The 27,616-nt window shown below is 50.6% G+C and overlaps 1 protein-coding gene across 5 annotated transcripts in view; it reads left to right on the plus strand.

The window, feature by feature from the left end:
• Positions 1-27,616, plus strand: part of TECPR2 (tectonin beta-propeller repeat containing 2) — a 107,930-nt gene that overhangs the window by 66,653 nt on the left and 13,661 nt on the right. For all 5 annotated transcript variants that reach the window (XM_053224957.1, XM_053224960.1, XM_053224959.1 and 2 more), the window contains one exon: positions 4,308-4,456. In XM_053224957.1, coding sequence (XP_053080932.1) covers positions 4,308-4,456 — 149 coding nt within the window. The remainder of the gene's footprint in view (positions 1-4,307; positions 4,457-27,616) is intronic.

The raw sequence follows: 27,616 nt of genomic DNA on the forward strand, positions 1-27,616 counted from the left end.
TCAAACAGCTCCACACTGCCCCGGCGTCAGGCACTGGGGGCCATCGCAGACTGGCCCAGCCTTCCTTGCACGGGCCTCGTGCAGTGGTCCCTCCAGCCACCAGTCGGTGTCCCTTGGTGCACGGGCCATGCTTGTCTTGCCACGGCCTAGAATGTCCTCCTTGCTCTTTCCTTCCTCTGCCGCTTCTTCGGGCCCGAGACTGTCCCCCGCCCTGCCCCAAGCTTTCTTCAGTCAGTGCTCCCCTCAGGATGCTTTCCCACCGCGCGCCCTGAACGCTCTGCGCCTGCTCTGTATGGCGGCCATTGTAGCCTGACCCTGTGGCGTTTGCACACAGAGGAGGACCGTGTGCTTGGCCACATCCATGCACAGCAGGAAATTAGGGCGTCAGGGAAAGTGGTTATTACTGGTAAGCCCCATTTCTAAGTAATTCTGGGATATGAGTTTGGATCCTGTCTTTGGCCTTGATACTGATCATCGCAAAACTGCCTAACAGCCAGGTACAAAGATGTCCTTCCTCACCGTTAATGAGTTCATCCACCTCCAAGCTGCCACCAGCTTGGTCAGGCTGCGATTGATCTGTGTCCCTCTCTTCAGTTTTGGCCTCTTCTTTATAAGTATTCTGACATTACGAACATGGAAAGTGAAAGCCCGTCTTCCCAGTGCTGACAGTGTGATCCAGCCCTCCTCACACCGGCAGCACCAGCTTTTTGTAAAGTCTGGAACGTAACCAGCCGTGACGCTGGAAGCAGAAATTTCAGTTTCAAGGATGACTTTAGCAAAGTATCAAGTCATGAATGTGATTTCTACCTTTAATTTCTTTCTAAAGACATAACATCACTCTTCTGCCCCTATTCAAATTACCAGGTCAGTTGCTACTTTGAGATTGAATTAAGAGAATTCTTAGATGTCTGGCTACTGAACCCACTTTTAGAGACTGAAAATGGAATTTTGCAATTTATTACAATCCTAGTTTGGGGAAGAAAATTTGCATCATTTAGCAGGTATTTAAGATGTTCACAACATTTCATTTCTCAGTACACATAAATATGCATTATGTCGGGCACTGGAATGTCAGCAAACTAATGCAACTTGTAATTTGATTCATCTGGGCATAGCATTTAATGAGGAAATATTTAGTGTCAGTTTTTGCCTTTAGGTTACAAATAGGATTATGGTAGGCAGTAGTTTATGCAGAAAAGCGTTTTATAAATAGTAAAACACCAAATAAATGCCACTTTTTGTTCTAAAATATATGTTTAAAAGTAATCCTAAAGGGAAAATGTCTCCTCTGTTGAAGAAAGTAATTAAAACTTATTTTAAATGCAAGAAAAAACAAAGCGGGGAAAGGCAAGAAAATGATAGCATGTCTGTGTTCATCAGGCTGCTAGCGTAATAACAGTCCCGAGGTATCAGCAACTTAACACCGTGAATGTTGCTTTCCTGCCACCACAGAGTTGGCTCTCAGTCTCTAGGACTGTGTCCTCTGCTGCAGTGAGGGCTGTGGCCTCACCGTCATGGGCACTACAGCAGGGGACGGCTTCTGCCCACAGCCTGCTGTCCATGCTAACGATGAGGTCCTGCCCAACTGGAAGGGCCTGCAGGGGAACCATGGAGTGTTTGGGAGGGCCGTAGTCCCCACCACCTGTCCTGACCTTCTCTGCAGAGCAGTCTCCTAAACCTTCTGTATTCAGGCAGCCTGGGGGACCCTCTGTGAGGTAGAAAACTGCAGAAAAGCCTTCTGTTAAACGTTTTCTTCTTTGACCTGTGTCTTCAGGGTAAGCCATTGTATTTACCGACATGTATATTCTAGCAGCCTTTACTTTTTTCTGAAAGAATATTCCTAACGTGTGAACTGCGTGTTCTGTTGGCGGTGTTGATAGTCACTGCTAACTGAGCTGCTGGCCCGGTGCGGCTTTGTCACCATGTCACCGTTGTCACCATCAGCTACTGCCTTGACTTCCTATTAGGGTAGGTTGAAGACTCCGGCATAAAATTAATTTTCATTTAGCATTTTAAAATTAGCCTTCGTTTCTCAGCTATTTCTGTAATTTACTGCTTAAGGTACTTTATTTTGATCGGTGCGAATCTTTCACCACGTAATGTTGGAGCCCCAGGGAGTCTATCTGAACTCCCCGGTAAGACATTCCATACAAGATTAAGGAAGGAAGAAGTAAAGTTTATTTCAGTATAAGAAAAACCATCTGTAGGATATGCACAAAAGAATACTGAGACTTTTTCGTGTAGTGGTCAGTTCATACTTTTAAGCTGGTGTCATAGCTGAAGCCACCCGACAAGATGTCCACACGCAGGATCGGTGCCGTATGTTTTAGTGCAGAAACCTAGTCTGCCGTCTGATACCAGGGACCGCTATGAGCTGACCGACAGCAGCCCTGCCACTGAACGTAGCTGCACCGCCTTTTCCCCCTGCTTTAAAGTCAAGGTGGCCCATCAGATTTAAAACTCAGCAAAAAACACTGTCAAGAAAATGAGAAGGCAAGCCACAGACTGGGAGAAAAGACTCCTAATGCGTATATCTGACAAAAGACTCGTATCCAGAATATACAAGGAAATCCTCTAACTCAGTCATCAAAAGACAAACCATTAAATTTGAAAAATGAGCAAAAGACTCGAACGGGTACTTCTCAAAAGAAGATATACCCCATAAGCACATTGAAAGAGTCTCAGCATCATTAGTTATCAGGGAAATGCAAATTAAAACCATGACAAACTACCTCTTCACACCCAGAATGGCCGACATGGAAAGGGTGCCAAGACCAAGTGCTGGCGAGGGTGTGGGCAGCCGGCCTGCACTGCTGGTGGGCGTGCAGAATGGCAAATGGGGGGGGCGCCTGGGTGGTTCAGTCGGTTAAGCATCCACCTTCGGCTCAGGTCATGATCTCTCAGTCTGTGAGTTCGATCCCCGCGTCGGGCTCTGTGCTGGCAGCTCGGAGCCTGGAGCCTGCTCCGGATTCTGTGTCTCCCTCTCTCTCTGCCCGTCCCCCACTTGTACTCTGTCTGTGTCTCTCAAAAGTAAACATTAAAAAAATAAAAAAAAGAATGGCAAATGAAAGTCTACCCCACAACCTTGCACTTTCACTTCTAGGTACCGTTCAAGAAAAACAACGGGTCCACAAAAAGTCTTCCATAGCGACTTTACTCCTGATAGCAAGAAGTGGGCGTGGCCCAAGTGTGCTCACTGGGTGGCCGGGTGGCCGGGTAAACCTTGGTGTCGACAGGCAGCCGAGCAACATTCAGCAACCTGAGAAGCGACACTGCGTGTGAATCCTGCGCACAGTTCACTGAGTCAAAGAGCCCAGACCCCAGAGACCGCATACCTGTGGTTGTTTTTATGGACCTCTAGACCAGACTAGTAACCCGTGGGTGCCTCAGGGGAGGGGACTGACTCGAAGGGGCCCAAGGGAACTTTCTGGGGGATGAAAATGTGCTCTAACTCGACAAGACACGGTTACCTGGGTATGTTCATCCGTCAAAACCGACGGATCAGAACACGTCAGATGTGCGGGTTCACCAGAGTCCCCGCGGTCGGGTAGCTGGTGTGGAGGAGCTGAGCTGGCCTGGGTTCAGACCTTTGCCTCCCGGCTTAGCCACAGCCTCACCCTGGGACCTTGGGCAAATGTCTCTGTGTCTGAGTCCTGACGGCCTCCTGAGACTGAGCCGATAATCACTGCGTGCCACTGCTCCATTGCAGGCTTTGGATTGAGGCATCCCACACTTAGCCGCACCTTGTCCCAAGGCTGTAACCAGGCTGTGCTTTTGGCCACATAGACCATCAATCAAGTGTAATTTCTCTTGAGAGCCTCCTCCCATTTCCCTTCCTCTTAAAATTGGTTTAATCAATAAGGAGAAATGTAGAAAGAAAAATGAAGATTCTAGGGGGCTTAGTTCATTATTAATTCTCATTCGGGTCCAGATTTCCTGATAAAGAGGGGCGCCCTCTCCCCAGATGCAGAATTTGCTGGTGCTGTGCACGGATGTGATGAAGCTAGCTACGGGGCCCACGCAGGGACTAACCCTGCGCTTATCGGCCCCGGTGCCCGGTGCCGGCAGCATGCTGACTGCCCCGCCCGGTGCCAGAGAGCCTGCCGAGTGGCGCCTGGCTGGTGGCAGGGCGGCCAGAGGCCTCGGAAATGCCCCTGAGCTGTGGTGTTCTCAGACCACAGGGTCAGCCGCAAGAGCAGCCTCACCTCTTTCTTTGAAGGATAAATCAAAGTCCATAGATTTAAGTGAAGGATTCGTCATTTTACAAAAGCAATTAGCGTGTGGCCTTTTCCTTCATTTGCCTGCAGGACCTATAAAACTGACAAGCCTGGCGTGTGGAAATCAGCACATCTGGGCCTGTGATTCCAGGGGCGGAGTTTACTTCCGAGTAGGAACCCAGCCTCTCAATCCCAGTCTGATGCTTCCGGCCTGGATAATGATTGAGCCGCCTGTCCAGGTAAGCCAACCCTAACTGACACCAGGCTGCCCCTCGTAAAGGCGGGAGCTGCCGGATCACTGTGCCGGGGAGGGGACCACCCCCGCCTGCGTGTGCACCCCAGCAAGCGGGGGCAGAGGCACATGTCCGGGGAGCAAGGCGCGCCCCCAGCCCGCGCTCACCCGTCTCTCCCAGGCGCGGAATTTAGAGCCGAATGCATCGTTAGAGATGATCTGAGCCAACACTTAAGGTTTTTTTCTTCTCAAAATAAAAATATTTTGACTTTTTACAAAACGAACGTTGTGTTTTAAAAAAATAAAATCAGGGGCATCTGGCTGGCTCAGTCCAGTGAGTATGCGACCCTTGATCTCGAGATCGTGAGTTCAAGCCCCAAGTTGGATGTAGAGATTACTAATAAATAAATAAGAATAAAATCAAGTAGTACCCAGAAGTACGGCAAAGAAAATAAAAGCCACTCAGATCTTGTCAGCACCTTGTGAGTACCTCTCCTGGCTTGTTGAGTTCTGTGTCCCGTCCCCACCCCCACGGCATTTCAGCTTACCGTATGTTCCCAGTGTTTTTCTTTTCTACTTGACTTTTCCACCATTGATCACAGAAGCAGGGGTCTGATTTTAGTGCACTATTTAATTACCTTTAAAGATCTAACGGGCCTGGTTGCTATACTAGGTTTATTTCTGTTAAAATGTATACTTAGGGGTCTGTGATTTCGTGACTTATCTGCTCCAACTCCTGCTAGGCCCTATTTTGTGAATTTGTTGGAAAAAACATGATGTTGCCATTTGCAGAGGCAGCAACGGGACAGTGGTTAGTCCTTAAACAGAAGAATGCTTAAATGGGGACAGGCAGGAAATCAGGTGTTTGGGTAAAGGCCCGCGTTCATGACTATCTATGTTTCATGCATCATCAACCCCCAGGGACAGAGTGACAGAAGTCGAGGGGCAAGTTGCAGGGCCATCTCTGAGGACCTCCAGTCCTCCCAGGAGACATGGGGTGTGTGCTGGGAGGCCCTATGGTTGGACCAGAGGTCGTGTTGGAGTTCGAGGTCCTGGCCACAGAGGCCCCGCGTCCCCACTGGTAGATGTTCCTCCCTCATGGAGTTAAGGGGAGGGTGGGTAGAATAATGTCCGATGGCACCTTGTGAATCAGAAAGCGCTGTGCAGACGTGAGGTGACATATGATGAACGAGGATGCGGGCTCACTTCTCTGCACGCAGTGGCGCAGCGGGAGCAGGTCATCCGGCAGAGGGGAGTTTGTCATCACTGGCCTTGCTGAGCGCTGCCTGTGCACAGTGATGAGCAGAGACAAGCCAGCGTGCGGCTCGCTTCGTTGGCGTTCTGAAATTCTCTTTACGCAAGGCACCCTCTTGTTGCCTGAGCCCTTTGGTACGTCGCTGTTAGCACATTCCTTTTTTTTTTCTAAGAGCTTTATATTATTTCTTTTAAGAGTTACAGTTCACCCTTTCCTAGTGTAAAATTCAGGGGGTTTTAGTATATTCAGGAAGTTGAGCAACACTTCCTACTACCCTGTTCCAGAACCTCCTCATCACCCCAAAAAGAAAGCACATACCCATGAGTAGTAATGGTAGGGTGGGTAGGTAGCCCATATCCTCTTCTGGAACCCCCACCCCCTCAGCCACTAATCTCCCTTCTATTTTTATGCCTTTGCCTATTCTGGATCTGTCTGTTCATATAATGGAATCGTACAATAAGTGGCCTTCTCTGCCATCTTTCACTTAGCGTCGTGTTTTCAAGTACTGTAGCACATTGTAGCATGTATCAGTGCTTCGTTCCCTTTTGTGACTAATATTTCGTCATGTGGATAGATGTGTTGTTTATCTGTTCATCGGTTGGTGGACGCTCAGGGTGTTCCCACGTGTGGGCTGCCGTGAATAATACTTCATGTACGAGTGTTTGCGTGGACTTACATTTTCCATTCAATAGAACGTGTAGATACCTTTAAAGGGAATTGCAGGGTCAGATGGTGAATGTACATTTAAATGTTTAAGGAACTGGGGCACCTGGCTGGCTCAGTCGGTAGAGCATGTGTCTCTGGATCTTGGGATTGTGGGTTCGAGCCCCACATTGGGCGTAGAGATTACTTAAAAATAAAATTGAATAAACGGACGAGCTGATTTCCACAGTGACTGCGTCATTTTGCCTTCCACCAGTAATGTATTAGAGTTCTCATTTCTCCACATCCTTGCCAAAAAGTTTTTCTTGCCCGATGTTTTTATTCTAGCCATCCTAGTAGGCGTAAAAATGGCATCTCCTGTTTTTGACTTGCATTTCCCTAAATGACTAATGATGTTGAAGATCTTTTCATGCACTTACTGGTCCTTTGTATGTCTTCTTTGGAGAACTGTGTATTCAGATTCTTTGCTCATTTGTCAACTGAGCTATTTATCTTTAAATTCTTGAGTTATAAGAGTTCTGTAGGTATTCTGGGTTCTAGACCCTTATCAGATACATGATTTACATATGCTTTTGGTGAGTTATGTGCTAACTGTTGCCTGATCCAAGGTCTTGAAGATTTGCATCTATATTTTCTTTTAGACATCTTAACAGTTCTAGCCCTTACATTTAGATGTTTGATTTATTTTCAGTTAATTTTCATATAGGGTACAAGGTGGGTGTCCAAATTCATTCCTATACACATGAATATCCAATTATACCAGCACCATTTGTTCTTTTTGATTCAGTTATCATGAAGGGCTGTCAAAATCAATTCATCATAAATGGAAGGACTTTTTTACTTTAGTTCTATTTCAGTGATCTGTATGTCCGTCATCAGGCCAGTACCACATTGTCCTGATTACTTAGCTTTGTTGTAAATTTTGAAATCAGGAAGTGATTTTTCTTTTTCAAGATTGTTTTGGGGGTACCTGGGTGGCTCAGCAGTTAAGCATCCAACTCTTGATTTCAGCTCAGGTCATGATTTCACAGTTCGTGGGTTTGAGCCCCGCCTTGGGCTCTACACTGGCAGTGTGGAGCCTGCTTGGGTCTCTCTCTCTCTCCTTCTCTCTCCACCCTCTCCCACTTTCTCTGTTTATCTCTCTCAAAATAAATAAACAATATAAACTTTTTAAAAAATATTGTTTTTTTCTACTCTGGTCCTTTGCACATCCATATGAATTCTAGGATCAGTTTGTCAATTTCTGCAAAAAAAAATGCTAACATTTTATAGGAATTGTGTTGAATCTGTAGATCACTTGGGGAAGCATTGCCATCTTCATAGTATTAAATCTTCCAATCCATGAACATGGGCTGTCTTTTCATTTATTTAGATCTTCTTTAATTTCTTTCAGCAGTTTTGTGGTTTTCAGAGTATGTGTTTTTAACTACTTTTGTTAAATGTATTTCTAAGTCATTTATTCTTTTTGATACTACTATAAATGGAATTTTTTTAATGCTAATTTATTTTTGAGAGAGAGAGAGAGTGTGTGTGCAGGAGTGCACAAGCTGGGGAGGGGCAGAGAGAGAGACACACACAGAATCCAAAGCAGGCTCCAGGCTCTGAGCTGTCAGCACAGATCCTGATGTGGGGCTCAAACTCACAAATCACAAGATCATGACCTGAGCCGAAGTCAGATGCTTAACTGACTAAGCCACCCAGGCACCCCGGAATTGTTTTCTTAATTCCATTTTCAGTTTGTTCATTGCTAGTATAAGTTTCTGTATATTGATTTTGTATCTGGAAACCTTGCTAAACTTATTTTAGTTCTAATAACTTTTTTGCGGATTCCTTAGGATTTCTTATGTACAAAATCATGTCATCTACAAAGAGAGATAATTTTACTTCTTTTCCTATCTGGATGCTTTCTCTCTCTTTCTTTTCTTTTCTTTTCTTTCTTTCTTTCTTTCTTCCTTCCTTCCTTCCTTCCTTCCTTCCTTCCTTCCTTCCTTCCTTCCTTCCCTCCCTCCCTCCCTCCCTCCCTCCCTCTCTCTCTCTCTCTCTCTCTTTCTTTCTTCCCTCCCTCCCTCCCTCCCTCCCTTTCTTTCTTTCTTTCTTTCTTTCTTTCTTCCCTCCCTCCCTTTCTTTCTTTCTTTCTTTCTTTCTTTCTTTCTTTCTTTCCTCCCTCCCTCCCTCCCTCCCTCCCTCCCTCCCTCTCTTTCTTTCTTTCTTTCTTTCTTTCTTTCTTTCTTTCTTTCTTCCCTCCCTCCCTCCCTCCCTCCCTTTCTTTCTTTCTTTCTTTCTTTCTTTCTTCCCTCCCTCCCTCCCTCCCTCTCTCTCTCTCTCTCTCTCTCTTTCTTCCTTCCTTCCTTCCTTCCTTCCTTCCTTCCTTCCTTCCTTCCCTCCCTCCCTCCCTCCCTCCCTCTCTCTCTCTCTCTCTTTCTTTCTTTCTTTCTTTCTTCCCTCCCTCCCTCCCTCCCTTTCTTTCTTTCTTTCTTTCTTTCTTTCTTTCTTCCCTCCCTCCCTTTCTTTCTTTCTTTCTTTCTTTCTTTCTTTCTTTCTTTCTTTCCTCCCTCCCTCCCTCCCTCCCTCCCTCCCTCCCTCTCTTTCTTTCTTTCTTTCTTTCTTTCTTTCTTTCTTTCTTCCCTCCCTCCCTCCCTCCCTCCCTTTCTTTCTTTCTTTCTTTCTTTCTTTCTTCCCTCCCTCCCTCCCTCCCTCTCTCTCTCTCTCTCTCTCTCTCTCTTTCTTCCTTCCTTCCTTCCTTCCTTCCTTCCTTCCTTCCTTCCTTCCTTCCTTCCCTCCCTCCCTCCCTCCCTCCCTCTCTCTCTCTCTCTCTTTCTTTCTTTCTTTCTTTCTTCCCTCCCTCCCTCCCTCCCTTTCTTTCTTTCTTTCTTTCTTTCTTCCCTCCCTCTTTCTTTCTTTCTTTCTTTCTTTCTTTCTTTCTTTCTTTCTTTCTTTCTTTCTTTCTTTCTTTCTTTCATGCTTATTTATTTTTGAGAGAGAAACAGAGCACAAGCAGGGCAGGGGCAGAAAGAGAGAGGGAGACACAGAATCCAAAGCAGGCTCCAGGCTGTGAGTTGTCCGCACAGAGCCTGACGCGGGGCTCGAATCCACAAACAGTGAGATCATGATGTGAGCCAAAGTTGGACGTTTAACCAACTGAGCTACCCAGGCGCCCCATATTTCTTTTCTTGCTTGATTACCCTGACTAGAACCTTCTGTACGATGTTGAGTGAAAGTGGCAGGAGCAGACACGCTCGTTGTGTTCCTGATCATAGGGGGAAAGCATCTAGTCTTCCACTGTTAACTAATGATATTAACTGCACATTTTTTACAGATGCCCTTTTCAGACTGAATAAGTTCCCTTTATTCCTAGTTTGTTGAATGTTTTTTTTCCCACGAAAGAATGTTGGTTATTGTCAAGTGCCTTTTCTGTATCTATTGAGATGATCATGTGTGTCTTCTCCTTAATTAATATGATACATTGACTGACTTTTGTATGTTGAATCTTTTGTTTCTGGGATAAATCCCAGTTGGTCATGATATGTAATCTCTTGTATATGTTGCTGTATTTGGTCTGCTAGTATTTTGTCAGGGATTTTTGTGTCCTTATTCATGAGAGAGATTGGTCTTTGGTTTTCTTTTCTTGTCATGTGTTTGTCTGGTTTCGCTATCAGGGTAATGCTGGCCTCTTAGGATGAGTCGAGAAGTGTTTCTTCCTCTTCTGTATTTTGGAAGAGTTCCTGAAGGGTTAGTGCTGATTATTCTTAAAGCATTCTTACAGCTCCTCGTCGTAAGCTTGGGCTTTTCTTTGTGAGATGTGTTTTCATTACTAATTGAGTCTCTTTACTTGTTTTAAGTCTATTCAGGATTTTCTGTTTCTTCTTGATTCAGTTTGAGTAGTTTCTGCCTTTCTAGAAATTTGTTCATTTCATCTACATTACCTACTTTATTGGTGCCCAGTTGTTGATAGCAGTCCCGTATCATCATTTCTATTTCTCTAAGGTTGGTAGTTCTGTCTCCTCTCTCATTTCTGATTTTAGTAGTTTGAGTCTTCCCTCTTTTTTTGTTAGTATAGCTCAAAGTTTGTCAACTTTGTTGGTCTTTTCAAAAAACATCTTTTGGGGGCGCCTGGGTGGCTCAGCTGTTAAGTGTCTGACTTCCTTCAGCTCAGGTCATGATCTCATGGTTCATGAGTTTCAGTCCTACTTCAGGTGTGCCCCGCTTCTCTCCCTCTTTCTGCCCCTCACTCAATTGCACCCTCTCTCTTTCCCTCTTTCTCAAAAAAAAAATCTTTCAGTTTTGTTGATTTTTCTCTATTGTTTTTCTGTTCTTTACTTCATCTGTTTTCACTCTAATCTTTGTTCTTCTACAGCTTGTTGTGCACAGTGTTTTGCTTGCTAGTGATATTCTTTTGAGATTTCCAAGCGTTATTTGTCACATTTATCGTGTGCCTGGAAAAGGCATAGGTTTGCAGAGTCCCAGCACGGAGCCACGCCAGGGTCAGCAAAGGGCTGCTGAGGGGCAGAGCGAGGTCTGTGGGACGTGTGGTGGTGGAGGACGGTGTCGAGCCGGTCGGAGCACACTTGTGCCTTGCCTCAGACTTCTCCCATCAAGCCATAGGCCGGGATGTTAGAGAGCAGGGCCAGGCAGTGAGCTGCTGACAGTGGTAGGCTCCAGCCAGCCTTGCCCCCAGCCGGGCACCTGTCTGCAGCCGTGGGCCACTCGGGTACCTGGCTGAGTTACATCAAAGACTGTGGGAACCTGCAAATTGTCCTTTCTTTCTCCATCTAGATTCTAGAATAGCCTCTGGGAAGCAGAGCTCAAATTGGGGAGAGAAAGCTGTACTTGGAGTGCTCTATTGATGAAAGTGATCAACAGCTTTACCCAGGAAAATGGCCAAATGGAGCAAATTCACATGAAAGGGCCTCAAAGCTGTGCTCTGAATAAAGTAGTGATTGCTAAATGGGCTGCAAAACACTAACTATTCCAAGTCGTTCCGCTGAACGGAGCCACATTTTCTGACTCAGTTAGCTTTAAGTGCTGGAGAAAAGATTCCCTTTCTGTGGAATTGGAAGATACAAAATGCTTTTCAGATTGGTTCCTGTGGGAAAAAAAATCAGACTTTACATCTGCGCAGGCTTTTATTCAACACCCTTTCCAGCCCTGACTTGCCGGAGTCCTGTCTTTAGTGCAGGACGTACGAGTCAGGAGCAGTCCCCGCCCCTTGGCAGAGGACGAATGTACTCGGGACAGTTGAGTGACTGTGTGGCCCCCAACCCTAGCGAGTGACCAAGTCTCCACGGGGACCCAGGCCTGCCGTGCTGTTACAGCCTGCAGGGACTGCTTCCCCTGGGCAGCTGGGACTGACCGACCGCTCAGCTACAGAGATCGAGGTGACCACGAGCCCCGTTGCTGGGTGCTCACCTCGGGCCACCCATCCTCACAACATCCCCGTGATCGTTCGTGTGCCCGTGTGGGAAACCCCGGCTCAGGGAGGACCAGAAAGTTGCCGGAGGCCTCACGGCTCTCCTGTGGCAGAGCTGGAATCCAGGTGTGTGTCACCCCAACTCGGTGTGGGGACCGAGCCTGGGCCCAGAGCCGTGATCGCGGTGGTGTGCCTGAGGCTCTGTGACCTCACAGGCAGTGTTTCCAGACGAAGGCCCCGCGTCCTGCAGCTGTAGAGGTCCCAAGGAGATGAGTGTGGCAGTAGGGAGATAAGGCTTCACTAACAGGGTTTGGAAAGTCAGGACAATGGGGCACCTGGGGGGCTCAGTTGGTTAAGCCTCTGACTTGGGCTCAGGTCACGATCTCACAGTTCGTGGGTTCGAGCCCCACGTCAGGCTCTGTGCTGACAGCTCAGAGCCTGAAGCCTGCTTCGGATTCCGTGTCTCCCTCCCTCTCGGCCCCTCCCCCACTCATGCACTCACTCTCTCTCAAAAATAAACAGTAAAAATTAAAAAAAAAAAAAAAAAAGGACAATTTGGTTGAATCCCAGTATTGGAGTATAAATGGAGTTTACGTGTTTCGATCATAGTCAGCCTCTTCCTACTGTATTTTTTTTTCTTCAGTTCGTTCCTCCACTTGACCTTCTTGGTCTGCATGTAGGATGTGTTTGCAGTGGAAACGGGGTGGGGGGGGAACAGGTAGTAGCTGCTAAAGGACACGATGAAGTGAAGCAACGGAAATCCTCTGAGATCAGCAGCACTTATGCCGTTTGCTTCCCGCTTTCGTCTCTGGTAAAAGCCTCCCTGCTGTAGTAGTTTTGGGGTGAAGTTTAACAAAGTGCTCAAAACAAATGACTCAGTGTTCAGACTTACTAACATATGGAAGGATTTGGAGAAAATATTTATAGTTGTTTTTAGGATTTTTTTTTTTTTTTTTTTTAGCATTTTTGCTTTAGTTGGAGAATGTTCTGTCCAAGGTAGAGGGAGCACTAAACCAAGCTCAGTGGGTGATGTGACATTTCGCGGTACTGTGGGCACTGATGGCTCTGGTAAAGGAAGGGCAGCATCCTGCTGTCCCCACCCTAGTTTGGCCCTGCCTCTTCTTTCAGGCCAGTCTTCTTCACTGCATCACTCGCTCCCCTCCACCCCCAGGTCGCCTCTGCCTCCTGAGCAGACTCCGCCCTTCCCTGACCATGGGGTCCCCAGCCTCACGAGGAGGCTTAGGCCCACCCAGCCCACCCTTCCTGTGTGGACTGCTCATCGGTTTGCAGGGGTCATTTACTCCGCCAGGGAAAGTGAGAGACTTGGGAAACCAAGACTGATAGGTCTGGCCAATGGCCAGAGTAACTTTTAAAACTTTTATTTTAAATTCAGCTGCTTCAGGTATTTTTGTCTGTATGAACAACAAAAACATAAAATAAGTATACAAGCATGATACCAGATAATACTCCTAAGGATTCTCTGCCCACAAGCTGCCAGTGGGGATGTGTAACTGCATGTAACCTTAAGCGCCGAGAACTTACGCATCGGCAAGTTCACACCTGACAATAGGAAGACTTTCATTCGAGAAGGGTTAGCATTAGGGGCGCCTGGGTGGCTCAGTCGGTTGAGCGTCTGGCTCTTGATTTCGCCTCATGCCGTGATCTCATGGTTTGTGGGTTTAAGCCCCACATCGGGCTCTGTGCTGAAGGTGCAGATCCCGCTTTGGGTCCTCTGTCCCGCTTGCTCTATGCCCCGCCCCAGCTCGTGCACGCATACGCGTGCGCGCACGCATACGCGTGCGCTCTCTCTCTCAAAATAAATAAACAAGACTTAAAAAAAAGAAGAAGAAATGTCAGTTCAGGACAGCAGAGCGGAGAGCAGTTAGAGGAGTTTTCGTCGTCCTGACCCCTGACTGAAGGCACGGCTAAGTAGCCCCAATGACACTCTCACCCCTTTCACCATCGGGTGACACCCGCCGACCTGGCACAGGTCACTCAGCCGGGGACGGATGGTGGGAGAAGGGGGGCATCCACGCCCCAAAGCCAAGCTCTGTGGGTACAGCTGAGCACCTGCTCCTAAGAGTTTTGGGGTGTTCTGATCGATGGCCGATGTCTCCTGAAATAAAATTGTTAGGAGGCCTTGGGGATAATGACACCAGGTCCCTGTCATCTCATTTGGGAGGCGGGGGATTTGGCCCCGTCTGGTGCTAACACAAGACCATTCAGCAAGTTAGCCCCACCCCCAGCTGGGGCCTCCGCAGCACGGCCTGTCCCCCCACCGCCCCCATGGCAGTAAGAGCGGTCATTCTCTGGGCTCTGGGACAAGGGCACAGAGCTCCACACGCCAGGCCAGCACGCGGAGCCCCTGTGTTCGATAAGGAGAAGAAAAGACATTGCCAGTTACGTGCTTCGTGTCCAGGAGGTCTCTGCTCTGTGAGATTTGCTGTGACGGAGCGGAGCTGAACTGCGATGTGTTTATTCAGGGAAATCCGCCACAAGTCTTCCACGTCACTTCACAGAAGAGCTTTTTGTTCCCACCGAGAAATGCTCATATCCTAGCACGTTGCTGAGTAAAATGTCAGTTACAGACACGTTCAGTGGTTCTGTTGAAGTTGAAACAACGATGATGCGTACACTGAAAACTCTGCAAAGGCACAGCGGAGGAAATGGTGACGTCTGGGTGTAGCGCGCTATCATGACTGAGTTTTTCCTTCCCTTTGCTGAAAATCTGGCGATGAACGTGTCCTACTTCTGGAGTGAGTACTTCACAACTCTGAATAGTCTGAATAAGGCTCAGTCTTGGGAAACAATCAAACAGGTTCCCAAAGCTACCCGTTGTTAACACCGTCTCTAGCGGTCAGCGTGAACTTGACTGTGTTCTGTTCACACGGCGAAGCTGTGAACGGTGGGTGAAGCGGATGCGGCACCGGCCTTGTGGTAAAGAGCCCACTTAGCAAATTATGCCAGTGACGGTTATTATAAACAATCAAGGATGTACTTTTTTTTTTTTTTTTTTAATGTTTATTTATTTCTGAGACAGAGACAGAGCATGAGTGGGGAGGGGCAGAGAGAGAGGGGGACACAGAATCCAAAGCGGGCTCCAGGCTCTGAGCTGTCAGCGCAGAGCCCGACATGGGGCTCGAACTCACAGACTGCGAGATCATGACCTGAGCCGAAGCCGGACGCTCAACCGACTGAGCCACCCCGGCGCCCCAAGGATGTACTTTGAAAGGCCGTTTAAAATCATGTTCCGGCAGAAACCGCTAAGGAGAATCATTCCAGGTGGAGCCGTGGCCCTAGCGGCTTTGGAACTGGTCTTCGCCGCTTCCCGGAGGTGGTGTCCAGCTTCCTGTGCTGTGCCCCCTGTGTGGCCCCGAGGGTGCCCTGCCCTTCCCGGCAGCAGCACCCAGGGCCCTTCACACACACCCACGGACTGAGGTCTGTGTCTGCTGTGCTCACAAGGCTCAGAAAGGCCGTGCGGTACCGATTTGGTAAGAAACAAAAACACAAAATGATAAATACCACTAAATACCTAGAAAAAACTACAACAGGGATTGCTCTTTTTGATCCAGGGATTATGAGTGATGATAATAGTTTTCTCTGTTGTCTGTATTTTCCTCTGACGGGCAGGAAATCTGTTTTGTAGTCGGAGAGAATAGGGGTATTTTACAGAGGACCCAGACTTTGTGAGTCAGGCACAACCCCTCTGCTCCAGGACGCCCCCACGGACATCGGTGGCCCATATAAATCTGCGTCTTTATATGGGGGGTCTTTCCACCCCCCCGCCCCCGCACCCACACACAAAGGATTTGGGGCCTGGAAGACTCGTAGCCCAGCCTCCCCATTCTGCAGGTGAGGAGAGGACAAGCTGGACGAAGCGAGGTCCCAGGGCTCGGGGGCTTAGTGACTCTGCCCAGACTCCTCAGCCTTGTCCTCATCCAGGACGCCAGCCCTGTGCTCACAGAGCTTGCGTGAGCTGGGAGGAGGGGGCCGCCAGCTCCAAGGTGGCCAGGAGCCTCTCACAGAGACAGTGCTGGTGCAAGGACGTGACCGGGGCTGGCAGACTGGACAGAAGGGGTTGCCCGCCGAATGAACCGTGACACGTGAGCGTGACCAGAGAGGCACCGTTGCGCTGGACCAGAGGGGGCCTGTCCCCATGCCCGGCCACCACAGAGCTTGGGGCCAGGCCGAGTGGCCTGGTCAGGCTGTTTCAGGAAGGAGCCTGCTCGAGGCAGTGCCACAGTTCCCTGTGACCGCGTGGTTGCAAGGCTGCAACATAATGGCCGGGGTGGGGGGGGTTGTGCATCGCAGAAGTCAGATGAGCCTGGTCAGCAAGGGGGAGACAGCACCCCTGGGGTGGGGCAGGGCTCCCCTCCACTCCCTGGGAGCTTGGATGTCAAGGGCAGGGGAAAGGGTGCCGCACTCACCAGGCCCTGTCTCCGCATTCGTGCCTGGTGCCTTGAGTGATGGTCAGCCCTGGGGCCCAGGGCCCAGGTCCCACCTGCAGTGCTGGCCTGGATCCCAGGACTGTGGGCCTCATTTGGGAAACAGGTTGGCATGTTCCTAAAATTTCCACCAGACACCTCCGCTCCTGGCAGGAAAGATTTTGTATGAGTCAGGCCGTGGCCAAAGGCAGGGATGGAAGAGAAGCTGGAATGGGGGACCCGGTCCCAAGCAGGCAGTCACCCTCCATCGGACCCTCTCATGGCGCAGATGCTTTGCAGGGAGGGGACGCACAGGCTGCAGCACCGGACAACCTGCTGTGAAGCCTGAACCAGGGCCCTCAGTCCACAGCCCTGCACTGTAGGGTGGTGGTGGGGACCGCAGCACTGGCTGGAACTGGGTGACAGGATAAAAAGGAGTGATCGCAGCATCGCAGAGGAGCCCGCGCCATCGCTGTTGTCCTGAGCGACAGGCCAATGACAGACGGTACCTCCTGTATGGCTCCAGTTGTATGAAATCCTGGGACGGGTCGGACAGATGGATCTTGAGGGCAGGAATCGCATCCGTGGTTGCCTGGGGGGCCGGGGTGGGGGGGTGGATGGCTGCCAGCGGCTTGAGGCTGCTTCCCCAGGGATGACCATTGTCAAACTATGGTCCGTACACCTGCCGTGTGTTAACTTTACCTCAAGAGAAAGCTGTAAACAAATACTGGCTTTAGTTGATGATTTGCATGTTGAAGTATCCAGGGGAAACTCTGCTGATGTCTGCAGCTCTCTTTGAAGCACATCCAGAACAAGATGGTTTGCTGGGTAGATAGACAGGTGGACACATGAAGAGGCACGCACGGTGAAGTGTTTCTGGTAGTGAGCGTGGGGGTGTTTCCTGTAGAAGTCTTTTGGGTTTTTTGTACGTTCCAAGATTGCCATAATAATGCTTGGGTAGGGGAGATTCGATCCCGTGTATGAAGTAACTGGTAATTCATCTCCTTTACTTTCCAGCAGAATCAGGATAGCAAAAAAAAAACCCAAACAAACGAACCTAAAACAGTCCTTCAAAATACTTCTCCGTGTGGAGGAAATACTTACCTCCCAGAGTAGGGACTCAGGGGACCCAAGTTATGTGGGCATAATAATGAGTAATATTGCCTCCCTCTGAAATCCCTGTTTTGTCCCAGCAGGGAGCATGATCTCCCTCTCACGTCCTTCCACCTACGTGCTCACGCTGTCTCAGACACCTGCTGCCTCGCACGTGGTCTGACCTCTGTGAACACTGAATGAGCTCTAGAATATTGTCTTTCAAATGCTCATCTTCTAGCAAGACAGACAGCTGACACAGTCCTCTTGAGTTAAAATACTTTGCACAGTGCGTGCACACGGTAGGCACAGGCCACGTAACCACAGGAATCATCACTTGGAAGTGAAATAGGAAGCTTTAGACCAGTTACATGGACTTCTGCTTCCAATCAAAACAGAGTAATAGGAACCAGATTTACCCTCCTGCCTGAGACAACAAAAATTCCAGACAAATTATATGAAACAGTGGTTTTCAAGACATTGGACATCAGACAACAAAGAACAGTGGTCCCTGACAAATAGGAAACAAACGAGGTGACCCCTATAGTTGCCAGGCTATTGCATGGGCAGGGGGACCCCAGGTAGGGGCTAGCAGAGCGCAGCCTGCCCCTTGAGTTGAGGGCATAGCTCTGGGAAGGTGAGAGGCCGAGGAGGCAGGAACTTGGGGGAGGACTAGAGAGCTGCAGAGGCCCCACAGGGGCTCATGCACAGAAACACATGTGTGAGGAAACAACGCGGGGCCAGCGAGAGAGCCACCTGTAAACATCAGAGGGGACATGCCTGGGAACTCGGCAGAGGCAGGAGTAGTTCCTGATCTCACCATCCCAAGTGCAAAACCTCCTGAGCCCTAGCTATCCTTAATTGGGTCATAACCGGAGAGCGTGTGGCCCCAGTGATGGGGCAAAATCAGCCCTGTACTGAATATAATTCTAATACTGGTGACCAGAGCTTAAAAGCAAGACCTAGGGGTGCCTAGGTAACTCCATTGAGCATCCGACTCTTGATTTTGGCTCGGGGCATGATCCCAGGGTTGTGGGATCGAGCCCCGAGTTGGGCTCCGTGCTGAGCATGAAGCCTGCTTGGGATTCTCTAGCTCGCTCTCTCTCTCTCCAGCCTTCTCACTCACTCGCTCTCTTTCTCTTTCTCTCAGATAAAATAAAATTAAAAAACCAAGATCTAGAAGGATCAAACTGTTTCTAAGTAAATTAGCAGCGTCCCAGAACAAAGCTCAAGAGTATTTATAAATCATGAAAACATCCAGCACCAACAAGGTAAAATTCATATGATCTTAAATCCAATCAGAACTCACCAGGCAGGCAGAGAAACAGGAAAATATCGCCTACAGTGAAGGGAGGTAAACCTACCAATGGAAACTGACCCAGAAAGGATACAGATGATAAAATTCATAGGCAGGGATTAAAACAGGTGTTATAATTTTACTCTTTATGTTCCAGAAACTGGGGGAAAGATTGCATACATTAAGTAGAAAAATGGGAACTATAAAAAAAAGACCTAGATCAAACTTGCAGGGATAAAAATTATAATGTCTGAGATTTAAAATACCCTGTATGACATTAGTGACTGTGTAGACATTGCAGAAGAAAAGATTGAGGAACTCACAGACACAGGAATAAAACCATCCAATTCAAAAAAAAAAAAAAATTTTTTTTTTTTCAAGGAGGGGGTGGGCACCTGGGTGGCTCAGTCGGGTAAACATCCGACTTCGGCTCAGGTCACGATCTCACGGTTCGTGGGTTCAAGCCCCATGTCAGGCTCTGGGCTGACCGCTCGGAGCCTGGAGCCTGCTTCGGATTCTGGGTCTCCCTCTCTCTCTGGTCCTCTCCTCCCTCTCTCCCCCCGCCTCAAAAATAATCATTAGCATTTTTTTCAAAAAAATCCAAACTACGTCTCAGAGAGAAAAAAAGACTGGGAAAAACCTCAGAGCCAAGTGAGCATGGGACAGCCTCATGTGGCCTGGTTCAAATGCAGCCCAGTCCTGAGGCGAAAGAGGGACGAGGGTGACAGGAAAAGCACCAGAAGCAATGCGGCCAAAGGGTTTCCAGATCTGATGAAATAATTTTGTTGAGGGAAGAAGCCAGACAGAAAAGAGTGCCTATTATATGATTAATTTATTTAAAACTTAGAGAATGCGGACTTTTGTAACAGAGAGCAGTGGTTGCTTGGGGATTGGTGAGGGCTGCGGGGTTGGTTGGGAGGGTCAAGCAGCGTGGGGATGGTCTCTTGAGTGCACACAAATGTCACTTTTCAGGTTGGACACTTTGAATGTGTGCATTTTATGTGTGTCCGTCATACCTCTGTGAGCTGTCCAAAAATCGTGTCGAACAGTAAGGAAACAAATAAACAGGATGGCAGTCACTACGTTGTGTTGGGTGTTGCAGAGGGAACGAACGTGCACGGAGATGTCTCTGCTGGTGAGATCAGTGATAAATGACCAAAAAAAGAGGGTGCCACAGGTTATGAGAGCGACCACGAAACACCGATCACCCACGGTCGCCATCCGTGGTTCCCCTGGACGGTGCAGTCTTCGAACTGAGCCCTGAGATGGTGGGCATTTCCAGTGACCGACCAGTCACGGGTTTGGCCTGGTGTCTCCGAGGAGGGAAAAGCTTCGCACAGGACAGTTCGTGGTTGGGGACCGTGTGTCTTGTGCTTCTCAGCACCAAATACTGGTATCACCCAAATGAGACCTGGGAGCATAGGAGGCAGGAAAGGTATCACGTAAAGGGAGGGCTCGGGATGTCCACTGGCCCAGGTTTGGGCAGGAGCTGAATGAGGAAGGGGAGCCGTGAGCCGTGGAAGTTCTGTGGTCCGTCGGTGGGTCTGCTGTGCGCACCGTGTGATCCAAGGCTGAGGCAGAATACAGGTGGAGCTCCTGACACCAGTGTTTTTGGGTAAAGGAAGCCGAGCGACGTTGTGGTCCGGGCGTTCCCTCGGTGACTGGATCGGTCCCCCCTGCGTGTACCTGCTGGCCCTGGTGGTGACCCCGCTCAGGTCCTGCCGAGCCAGCAGTGCTGTGTCCGCCGTGCTGCAGGGGCCTTCGCTCCCAGCTGGCGGGCACACGAGTGCCTTGGACAGACAGGGCGGGAAGCCGCCAGAGCCCCGCCAACCAGGACCGTCCCCAGCAGAGCCAGAGCCCGGTTCCTGAAATCAAAAGAACCTGAACGAATACTTCTTTTTTTCCATGAGACCAAGTGACCTTGGGAGAGTTGCCCAAACTCACTGGCCCTTCATTTCGTGACCAGTAAAGTGGAGAGTCCTCTCCCCCTGAGGACCATCTGGAGGCATGTATTCAGAGGTCCACACCTAGGTACCTCCCCTGGAGATGAACACAGCAGGTCTGGAGTGGGGCTCAGACATCTCAGTTGGTTGCTTTTAATCAACATCACACACATAAGTGCAGAAGTTAACGCGTCAGCTGGGCCCACAGGGTGTGCTACAAGAAACACGCCTCCCCACCCACTCTCCCCTCTCTGGGAGCCGCTTTCTTGTAGCTTCATATCCCTGAGCGACTGCCTAGGGAGCGGTTTCTGGATCCTTCTAGTTCTGTTTTCAGTTGACTCCCTGCTGGGAGAGGAGGATGCAGAGCAGTTCATGATCTAGCGCCCGCGCCCGCCTGCCTGCCACAGTGCCAGCATCCACACAGTGCCTGGGGAAGGGGATGTGCTCCTCACAAGGAGCCTCCACTACGTTTCCTGTCTGGACGACTCTCTTGTCCCTGGACTTGCTCATGGTCAAGATTTTCCATCTTGGTTTTACATATCCAGCCCCAGGCTCTGCCAGTTATCTCCACTGTCCGTGCTCGAGGGCACATCAGGTGCCACCCAGTTCCTCCCCTTGGAGAGGTGTCTCCTGGAGGCTTTGGCCGGCCCCAGTCTGGCCTGGTCACCCAGTCCACCTGGGATTGCCCTTCAACCCTGCCTTCCATGTTGGGTCCTCTCTCTCCTGGACCCCCTGTCTTCCTCTTCCTTTGTCTTGGTGAGCTTCATCCTCCCGTTAGTTCCTGAGAGTGGCTCATGGTACATAACTTGAAAGTCTTTGGCCCAACTGGCAGTTGGCCTTGGCTGAGCAGAGCAGCCTGGGTTGGAAACTGTCTTCTTGTAGAATTTCGAAGGGTTTCCTCCACCATCTCCTGCTGTCCAGCATTGCTGTTGAGAAGTCTGAGCCGTTTTGATCCCTGATCCTTGATATCTGACCTGCCTTTCTCTCTAGAAGTTTGTAAGATCTCTTTGTTCCCAGTGTTCCCAGAACAGATAGTGATATGCCCCGGGGAGGGCCTAGTTCAGCCTCTGTGCTAATGAGCCTGGAGTTTGTGACCTGCTGCCCTCTGGCCATCGGCTTCCTGCCTCTGCCTGTCTCATTCTCTGTGCTTTCTGGGGTTCCTGCTTATGTGCCGGGGGCTTTCCTAAACTGGCCCCACTTTTCTTCCCTTTCTCTCCCGTTTTTTCTTCCTACACTTTTGTCCTACTTTCTAGAAGACATTCTTAGCTCTAGCCTGCAGTCTCTCCGTCGGATGATATCGTGGTCTCGTTTTCAGTTCCTGGAAGTCCCTGTCGCTGTTTCCTGCTGTCGAGCCTGCTTTCGCTCCCCTCCAAGGAGGTTTTTGAAGTTTCCTCTCCTCTGTGGTCTCCATGCCCCAGAGTTGCCTGTTCTCTGCGTCTGTCTCGTCTTTTCCGTGGCAGAGGCTTGCCTTAGATGCTGGCGGTCTTGGTTCTGAGAGTGGGGCACACGCCGCTGGGCGCCCTGCGAGTGTGCCAGGAGCTTGTTCCCTGGGCGCCCCGCCCCGCATGGTGGCCCGGCTCGGCTGTTTTGCCGGGGTCCCCGCGGTCAGTTGCTGTCGGCCTTCCTGCTCCCTGCACGTGTTCCTAACTCCAGGGTGACAGGCCGCCTGCCCCGTGTGTTGCAGAGGGAGTGCGTTCACCCTGCTGCCACGGCCCAGGAGGCTGTGGGTTTTGAAGCTCCGAGGCGGATTCTCACATACCTGCTGCTGAGAACCCGGGGGGAGGTTCTCTGCTCTGCTCCACTCTCCGTGGTCCAGCCCTCGGGATGCCCACGTCCCCCGTCCCCTCTCCTGAGCCCTCAGAAATCTGAGTGGTGCTCAGGGGTGGGTGGGGCTCCCTTTATACGTCCCGGCTTGGGGGGGGGGGGGGGGACTCAGCAGAGCCGCCCACAAGTGCAGGTGGGAGGCCTCCACTCATGGTGTCCCATGCCGTTGGACACAACAGCTCCAGTTTGAGAAAGACTAAATTTTGGGCCACTTTCTTTCTTTTCTCCCCCATGTTGTCCTTCCTCCCGTAGCTCCTTTGAACAGGACTTGTGTTTGAGCTCCCCTCCTCAAACACCGTTGCTAAGAAATGTTACTGTTCTCTGGGATAGCCGGGTCTCAGCCTTTCCCCTCATTCTGGAAGGCTGCGATTCCCCATAAAGGACTGCCAGGTACCGTGGGCTGCCCGGACCCGCGGCAGCCCCCTTGTCCGTCTCCAACATACATGTGACTGCTGGTGAAAACACGGACCCAGGGACCCTTTCCCATGTCCCAGCCTGACAGGCGTGTGCCCCATACAGCTGTGAGCATCAGGAAGGGCCTGCAGGCCCCCGGGTCGCCTCCAGGGACCTTTCCCGTCCCGGCATCACTCCTCCAGAGGCCTGGGCCCGGAAGCTGCTATGCGGGACCGGGCATTCCTTTGAGTGGCTGCCGGGTCGTCAGCTCTCAGAGACACGTGGGGACCCGTGCAGCTGGAATCAAGTTCCCGCGGCCTTCTTGCGTCACTACGGCTTGGAGCCCTGATGCTCACCACGGCACAGTCGTCAGGCTGGTGTCTGACAGGGCTTCGAGTGGTGGATAGGAAGAGCAGCCACGGTCGGTGTCACCAGCCCCCTCCCAGGAGGAACAGAACATGAGCCCTGTCCAGGATGCCTGTCCCCGAGCGCTTTGGATTCATTCGCACATCCCCCTGCCGCCAGCGGATGCTGGGTTTACTGGACTCCAAGCCACACTTCCAACCGGATGCAGAGGGGGGTGTGGGAAGTCGCTGGAGCCGGTGCAGGAGTCACGGGGGAGAGGGCCTCTGGCTTTGCGGTCGGCCGGCCAGAAGAGAGGATCAGGGGAGCTCTTCTCCCGTCCGGAACTCAGAACCAGCCTCTGGTAGCCTCACTTAGCTAGGACAGCAGTTTCCAAGCATTTTTAGTAGTGGAGCTCATTCTTCAAATAAAATCTTACACTTAAGCCCGATTTGTGCAACAAATAGCAGAGCTGCTCCCGTGAAACTGCCCGTGATGCGTGGGCTCTGCAGGCCTCGGGTGGAAGATCTCACGTCCCTGAGGCAGTGAGGACAGAGGGCTCGGCGCAGTGGGCTCCACGGCAGCCCGAGTCAGCTGTGCCCCGGCCTCAGAGCTCGCAAACCCAGAGTCGGGAGCGTGGCAGCTCGCATGGCTCCCTCTCCGGCTGAGGACCCAGAGCCCGAGGGGCAGGGGATCGGTCCTGGGTCACAGCGGAGTCCGAGGCAAAAGACAGCAGGCTCCGGCCCTCAGCCGCCTCGAGAGTCTGCTGGTGCTTTAAATCGGGGCCTGTTAACGTCGGTGTCTGGTTTTCAAGCCTATCTGAGCTTAGAAGGAACAGACCAGACGCAGGGAGAGAATCTGCAACAGGGGAGGACGCAGAAGACCGAAAGCAAGCACACAAGTCAGAGCAAGACCACGGGAGCCGTGCGGCTGGGGAGCGGACGGGCCCGACGGCCTCACTGCAGCAGCGCGGGCCCCAGGAAGAGTGGGGTCCACACGCACAGCGCAGACACGGCTCACTGAGACGGGTGTCGGGAAGCGAAGGGATGTCTGGATGGTGTGGCGGCAGGGTTTGTGCTCTCTCGGGGCGTCTTCTGGTGGGCCGCTGCCGTGCTGGCTCTCTGATCAGTGCGCCTCCGTGTTCCCGAAACGTCCCCGCTGAATTTTACCCGGGTCCTCATAAAGCCCGCACCTAAGTGATCTGTCTAGAAGAATACTTCCTTTGGCTGTGAAACTTTCAGGTTTTTTTTCCTCTTACCCTGGGTTTATTTCCATTCTGGCTGAGGGACGGGTGCGGGCACATGTGCGAGCATGCGTGTGCGAGCACGCGTGTGCAAGCGGCTGTGTGTGTGTGGCGTGTGCACACACGTGTGAGCACTCCTTAGGGTAGAGGCACACCTGCCAGAAGCGTAGAGAACTCTGACCTGAGCCCCAGACCCCTGAGCTCTGGGAGCAGCTCCGCCGTAGGCCCTCACCCTGACCTTCAGCACGGATTTCATTATCAGTTTGCTTGCCCAGAATATGAGGTTACACTGGCCTCCCAGGTCCCTTCCAGCCCAAAATCATTGGAGTGAGCCCTTAAAAAGAAAAGCCAGAGTCTTTGTTAGCAAGAGGCATTGTTTCTGTGGAGCCTGGAGTTAGCTGCACCGCCCTCCCCCTCTGCCGGGGGCTTGCTGTCCCCAGAATGCCAAGTTCATGAACAGTTCCTGGGCCGGGGCTCTATGACACACGGTGACGTGTGGAGCGCTGTAGGCTGTGAAGAGGAAAGCTTGTCCAGTTCCCTCTGAGCCTGCCCAGGCCAGAGGAGTGAAGTGTGGGGGGCGTGTTGGATGGGGGCCCCTTAGGGCTGGCCGATGGGGCGGGCCGTCTGTCAGAAGGTTCTTGCAGCAGGCAGTTTGCAGGCTGGGCTTTGCAGAGCAGGGAGGGCTCTGATGCACACTCCCGGTGGGGGCCGTGTAAGGTCATGTGAGCAGGCTGAGAAGGGGGGTGACGTAGCCCCAGTGGTGTGGGGCCAGGGGGGTGCTGCCTGCTGGTGAGAGTGCACACAGCCCCCCGAGGAGGCCCTGGGAGCAGTCCAGGCAGCGCACCATGGGGCTGGGGCTGGGTGCCTTCACACAAAGAACGTCCGCTCAGAAGGAGGCTCCTGTGTGCCAGGTGCCGGGCATCGGGCAGGCAGGCACGGTCCTGCCTTCAGGGAGCTCACGGACCCGTAAAATTGGATGGAAACCCAACTCTGCAGCGAGTTGCCAGGTGAGAGTGTGGATGCCTCCTGGGTCACACATCCCTGCCGTTGGCTTCCACTGGCAGAGGTACAGGCAGCGGGCAGCAGAATCATGGGCTGCAGTCTTAACACTGTCTCTGGTCACCAGAGCCATTTCTCCCAGGACTGTGTTCTAGAGTGCCAGTTTTTGGGAGAATCCAGTGGCTGGAGTCCCAGTTCTTGGGGGAATGTACCAGATGAGAAAGTTCGGATCAGAGCTAACAAATACTGTATATAACTCAAAAACAAGCTTGTGTCCGTTCCAGGAAGCACAGAACCTGTCTCATTTCTTCTAGCTCACACTATCTAAGCTGAGAAGTTTTTTTTTTTTTTGAATTTTGTTTAATGTTTATTTTTGAGAGAGAGAGTGTGTGTGCAAGCGGAGAAGGGGCAGGGAGAAAGGGAGACAGAATCTGAAGCAGGTGCTGTGCTGTCAGCACAGAGCCTGATGTGGGGGCTCGAACCCATGAACCGGGAGATCATGACTTGAGCTGAAATCAAGAGTCGGACGTTCAGCCGACTGAGCCACCCCGGCGCCCCTAAGCTGAGAAGTATTTCTTTGCACTTGACTACTAAGGTGAAGCCCTTACCCTGAGAACAGTCCCTGTGGGCCCCGGGAGGGCGGGATGGTCCATCACACGAAAATGGCTCCTCCACTTGCACCGAGGGCCTGGCCAGGGTCTCAGTGTATACAGCAAGTTCTGCCTGTAGGATTTCTCGACTACTGGGAAAGGGCAGTGGTTTATTCTGTAATGCTGGTGGCGTGGAATAAATAAAATGCGTTCTTACTCCTAATAATTAGTAAGGGGCGTTTATCCTTTGAGAACGTAGGACAGCAGCTCGTTTTCTTTTTTCCTGTGAGGTCTTGTTCAAGGGAAACTTTACGGCCCCGAGCAGCCCTTTGATTTGTCAGTATCAAAGCCTGTTGGTGGCTGTAATTAAATCCCTGGGTACTTCCAGTAAGGGGGTGCGGCTCTCTCCCCACGCCTGTCCTGTAACTCCTCTCTAAAAGACAAAAATAAGCAGGAGCAGGGACGCATACTCACACGCTCACAGCCTTTGGAAGGACACCGAAGCTATAAATATTCTTTAGCATTTCCAAATGATTCTTAAATCTTAAATTCCTTATTTACTCCATTTTATATTTGCAATCTTTATTTTTTTTTCATTTTTATGAAGTTTTGAATATGAATAAGCCAACATTTTAGCTTGCCTACTTCTTTTTTTTAACTGAAATTTTTATTGAGATAATTGCAGATTCACATGCATTTGTAAGAAATAATAGAGATCCGAGTACCATTTCCCCAGCTTCCCCAGGGATAATGTTTTGCAAAACAATAGTACATCAGCAAAACTGAGGCTTGTCAACTTTTTCTTTTTTTCTTTTCCTTAATGTTTATTTTTGAGAGAGAGAGACAGAGTGTGAGCAGAAAGGGGCAGAGAGATGGGGAGACATGGAATCCAAAGCAGGCTCCGGGCTCTGAGCTGTCAGCACAGAGCCCAAAGCAGGGCTCAGACGCACAAACCATGAGATCGTGACCTGAGCCGAAGTTGGACGTTAACTGAGCCACCCAGGCGCCCCAGCTTTTGCTTTAAAAAAAAAAAAAAAAGTGGTAAACTGCACATAACGTGAAAGTTACCATTAGTGGCATTTAGCACATTCATAATGTTGTGCAACCTTCATCAACGTCTAGTTCCAGAAGGTTTTCATCAGGTTTTGAGGAAACCCTCTACCTGGGAGCAGCCACTCTCCAGCCCCCCTTCCCCTAGCCCCTGGCAACCACTCATCTGCTTTTTCCCCGTATGGATTTTCCTCTTCTAGACATCTCATAGCGAGGGGCTTAACATGATAAGCGGCCTTTTGCAATTGCCTTCTTTCCCAGAGCATCGTGTTTTCAAGGTGCATCCACGTCAACGGTGCCTCCGCCCTTTCACGGCTCGGTGACACTCCACGGTATGGCTAGACCACATTCCGTTTGTCCACTCGTCGGGCGGCGGACGCCTGGGTGGCTTCCAGCTTCCGTGGCTGTCGTGACGGTTGCTCTGGACATTCGTGTGGTTTTCGTTTGAACGCCCGACCCAGCTCTTTGGCACATATCTGGGAACGGGATTTCTGGCTCATATGGTAACTCTGTTTAAGCTTTGGAGGTTAACCTGCCAAACTGTTCTCCCCGGTGGCTGCACCACTTGGCATTCCCTCCAGCAGGGGGCGTTTCTCCACATCGGCGCCTCTCGCTCTTTTCCATCTTCCTCTTTCTCTCCCTCCT

This window comes from Acinonyx jubatus, chromosome B3, assembly GCF_027475565.1.
Source record: "Acinonyx jubatus isolate Ajub_Pintada_27869175 chromosome B3, VMU_Ajub_asm_v1.0, whole genome shotgun sequence".
In the NCBI taxonomy this organism is placed as follows: domain Eukaryota; kingdom Metazoa; phylum Chordata; class Mammalia; order Carnivora; family Felidae; genus Acinonyx; species Acinonyx jubatus.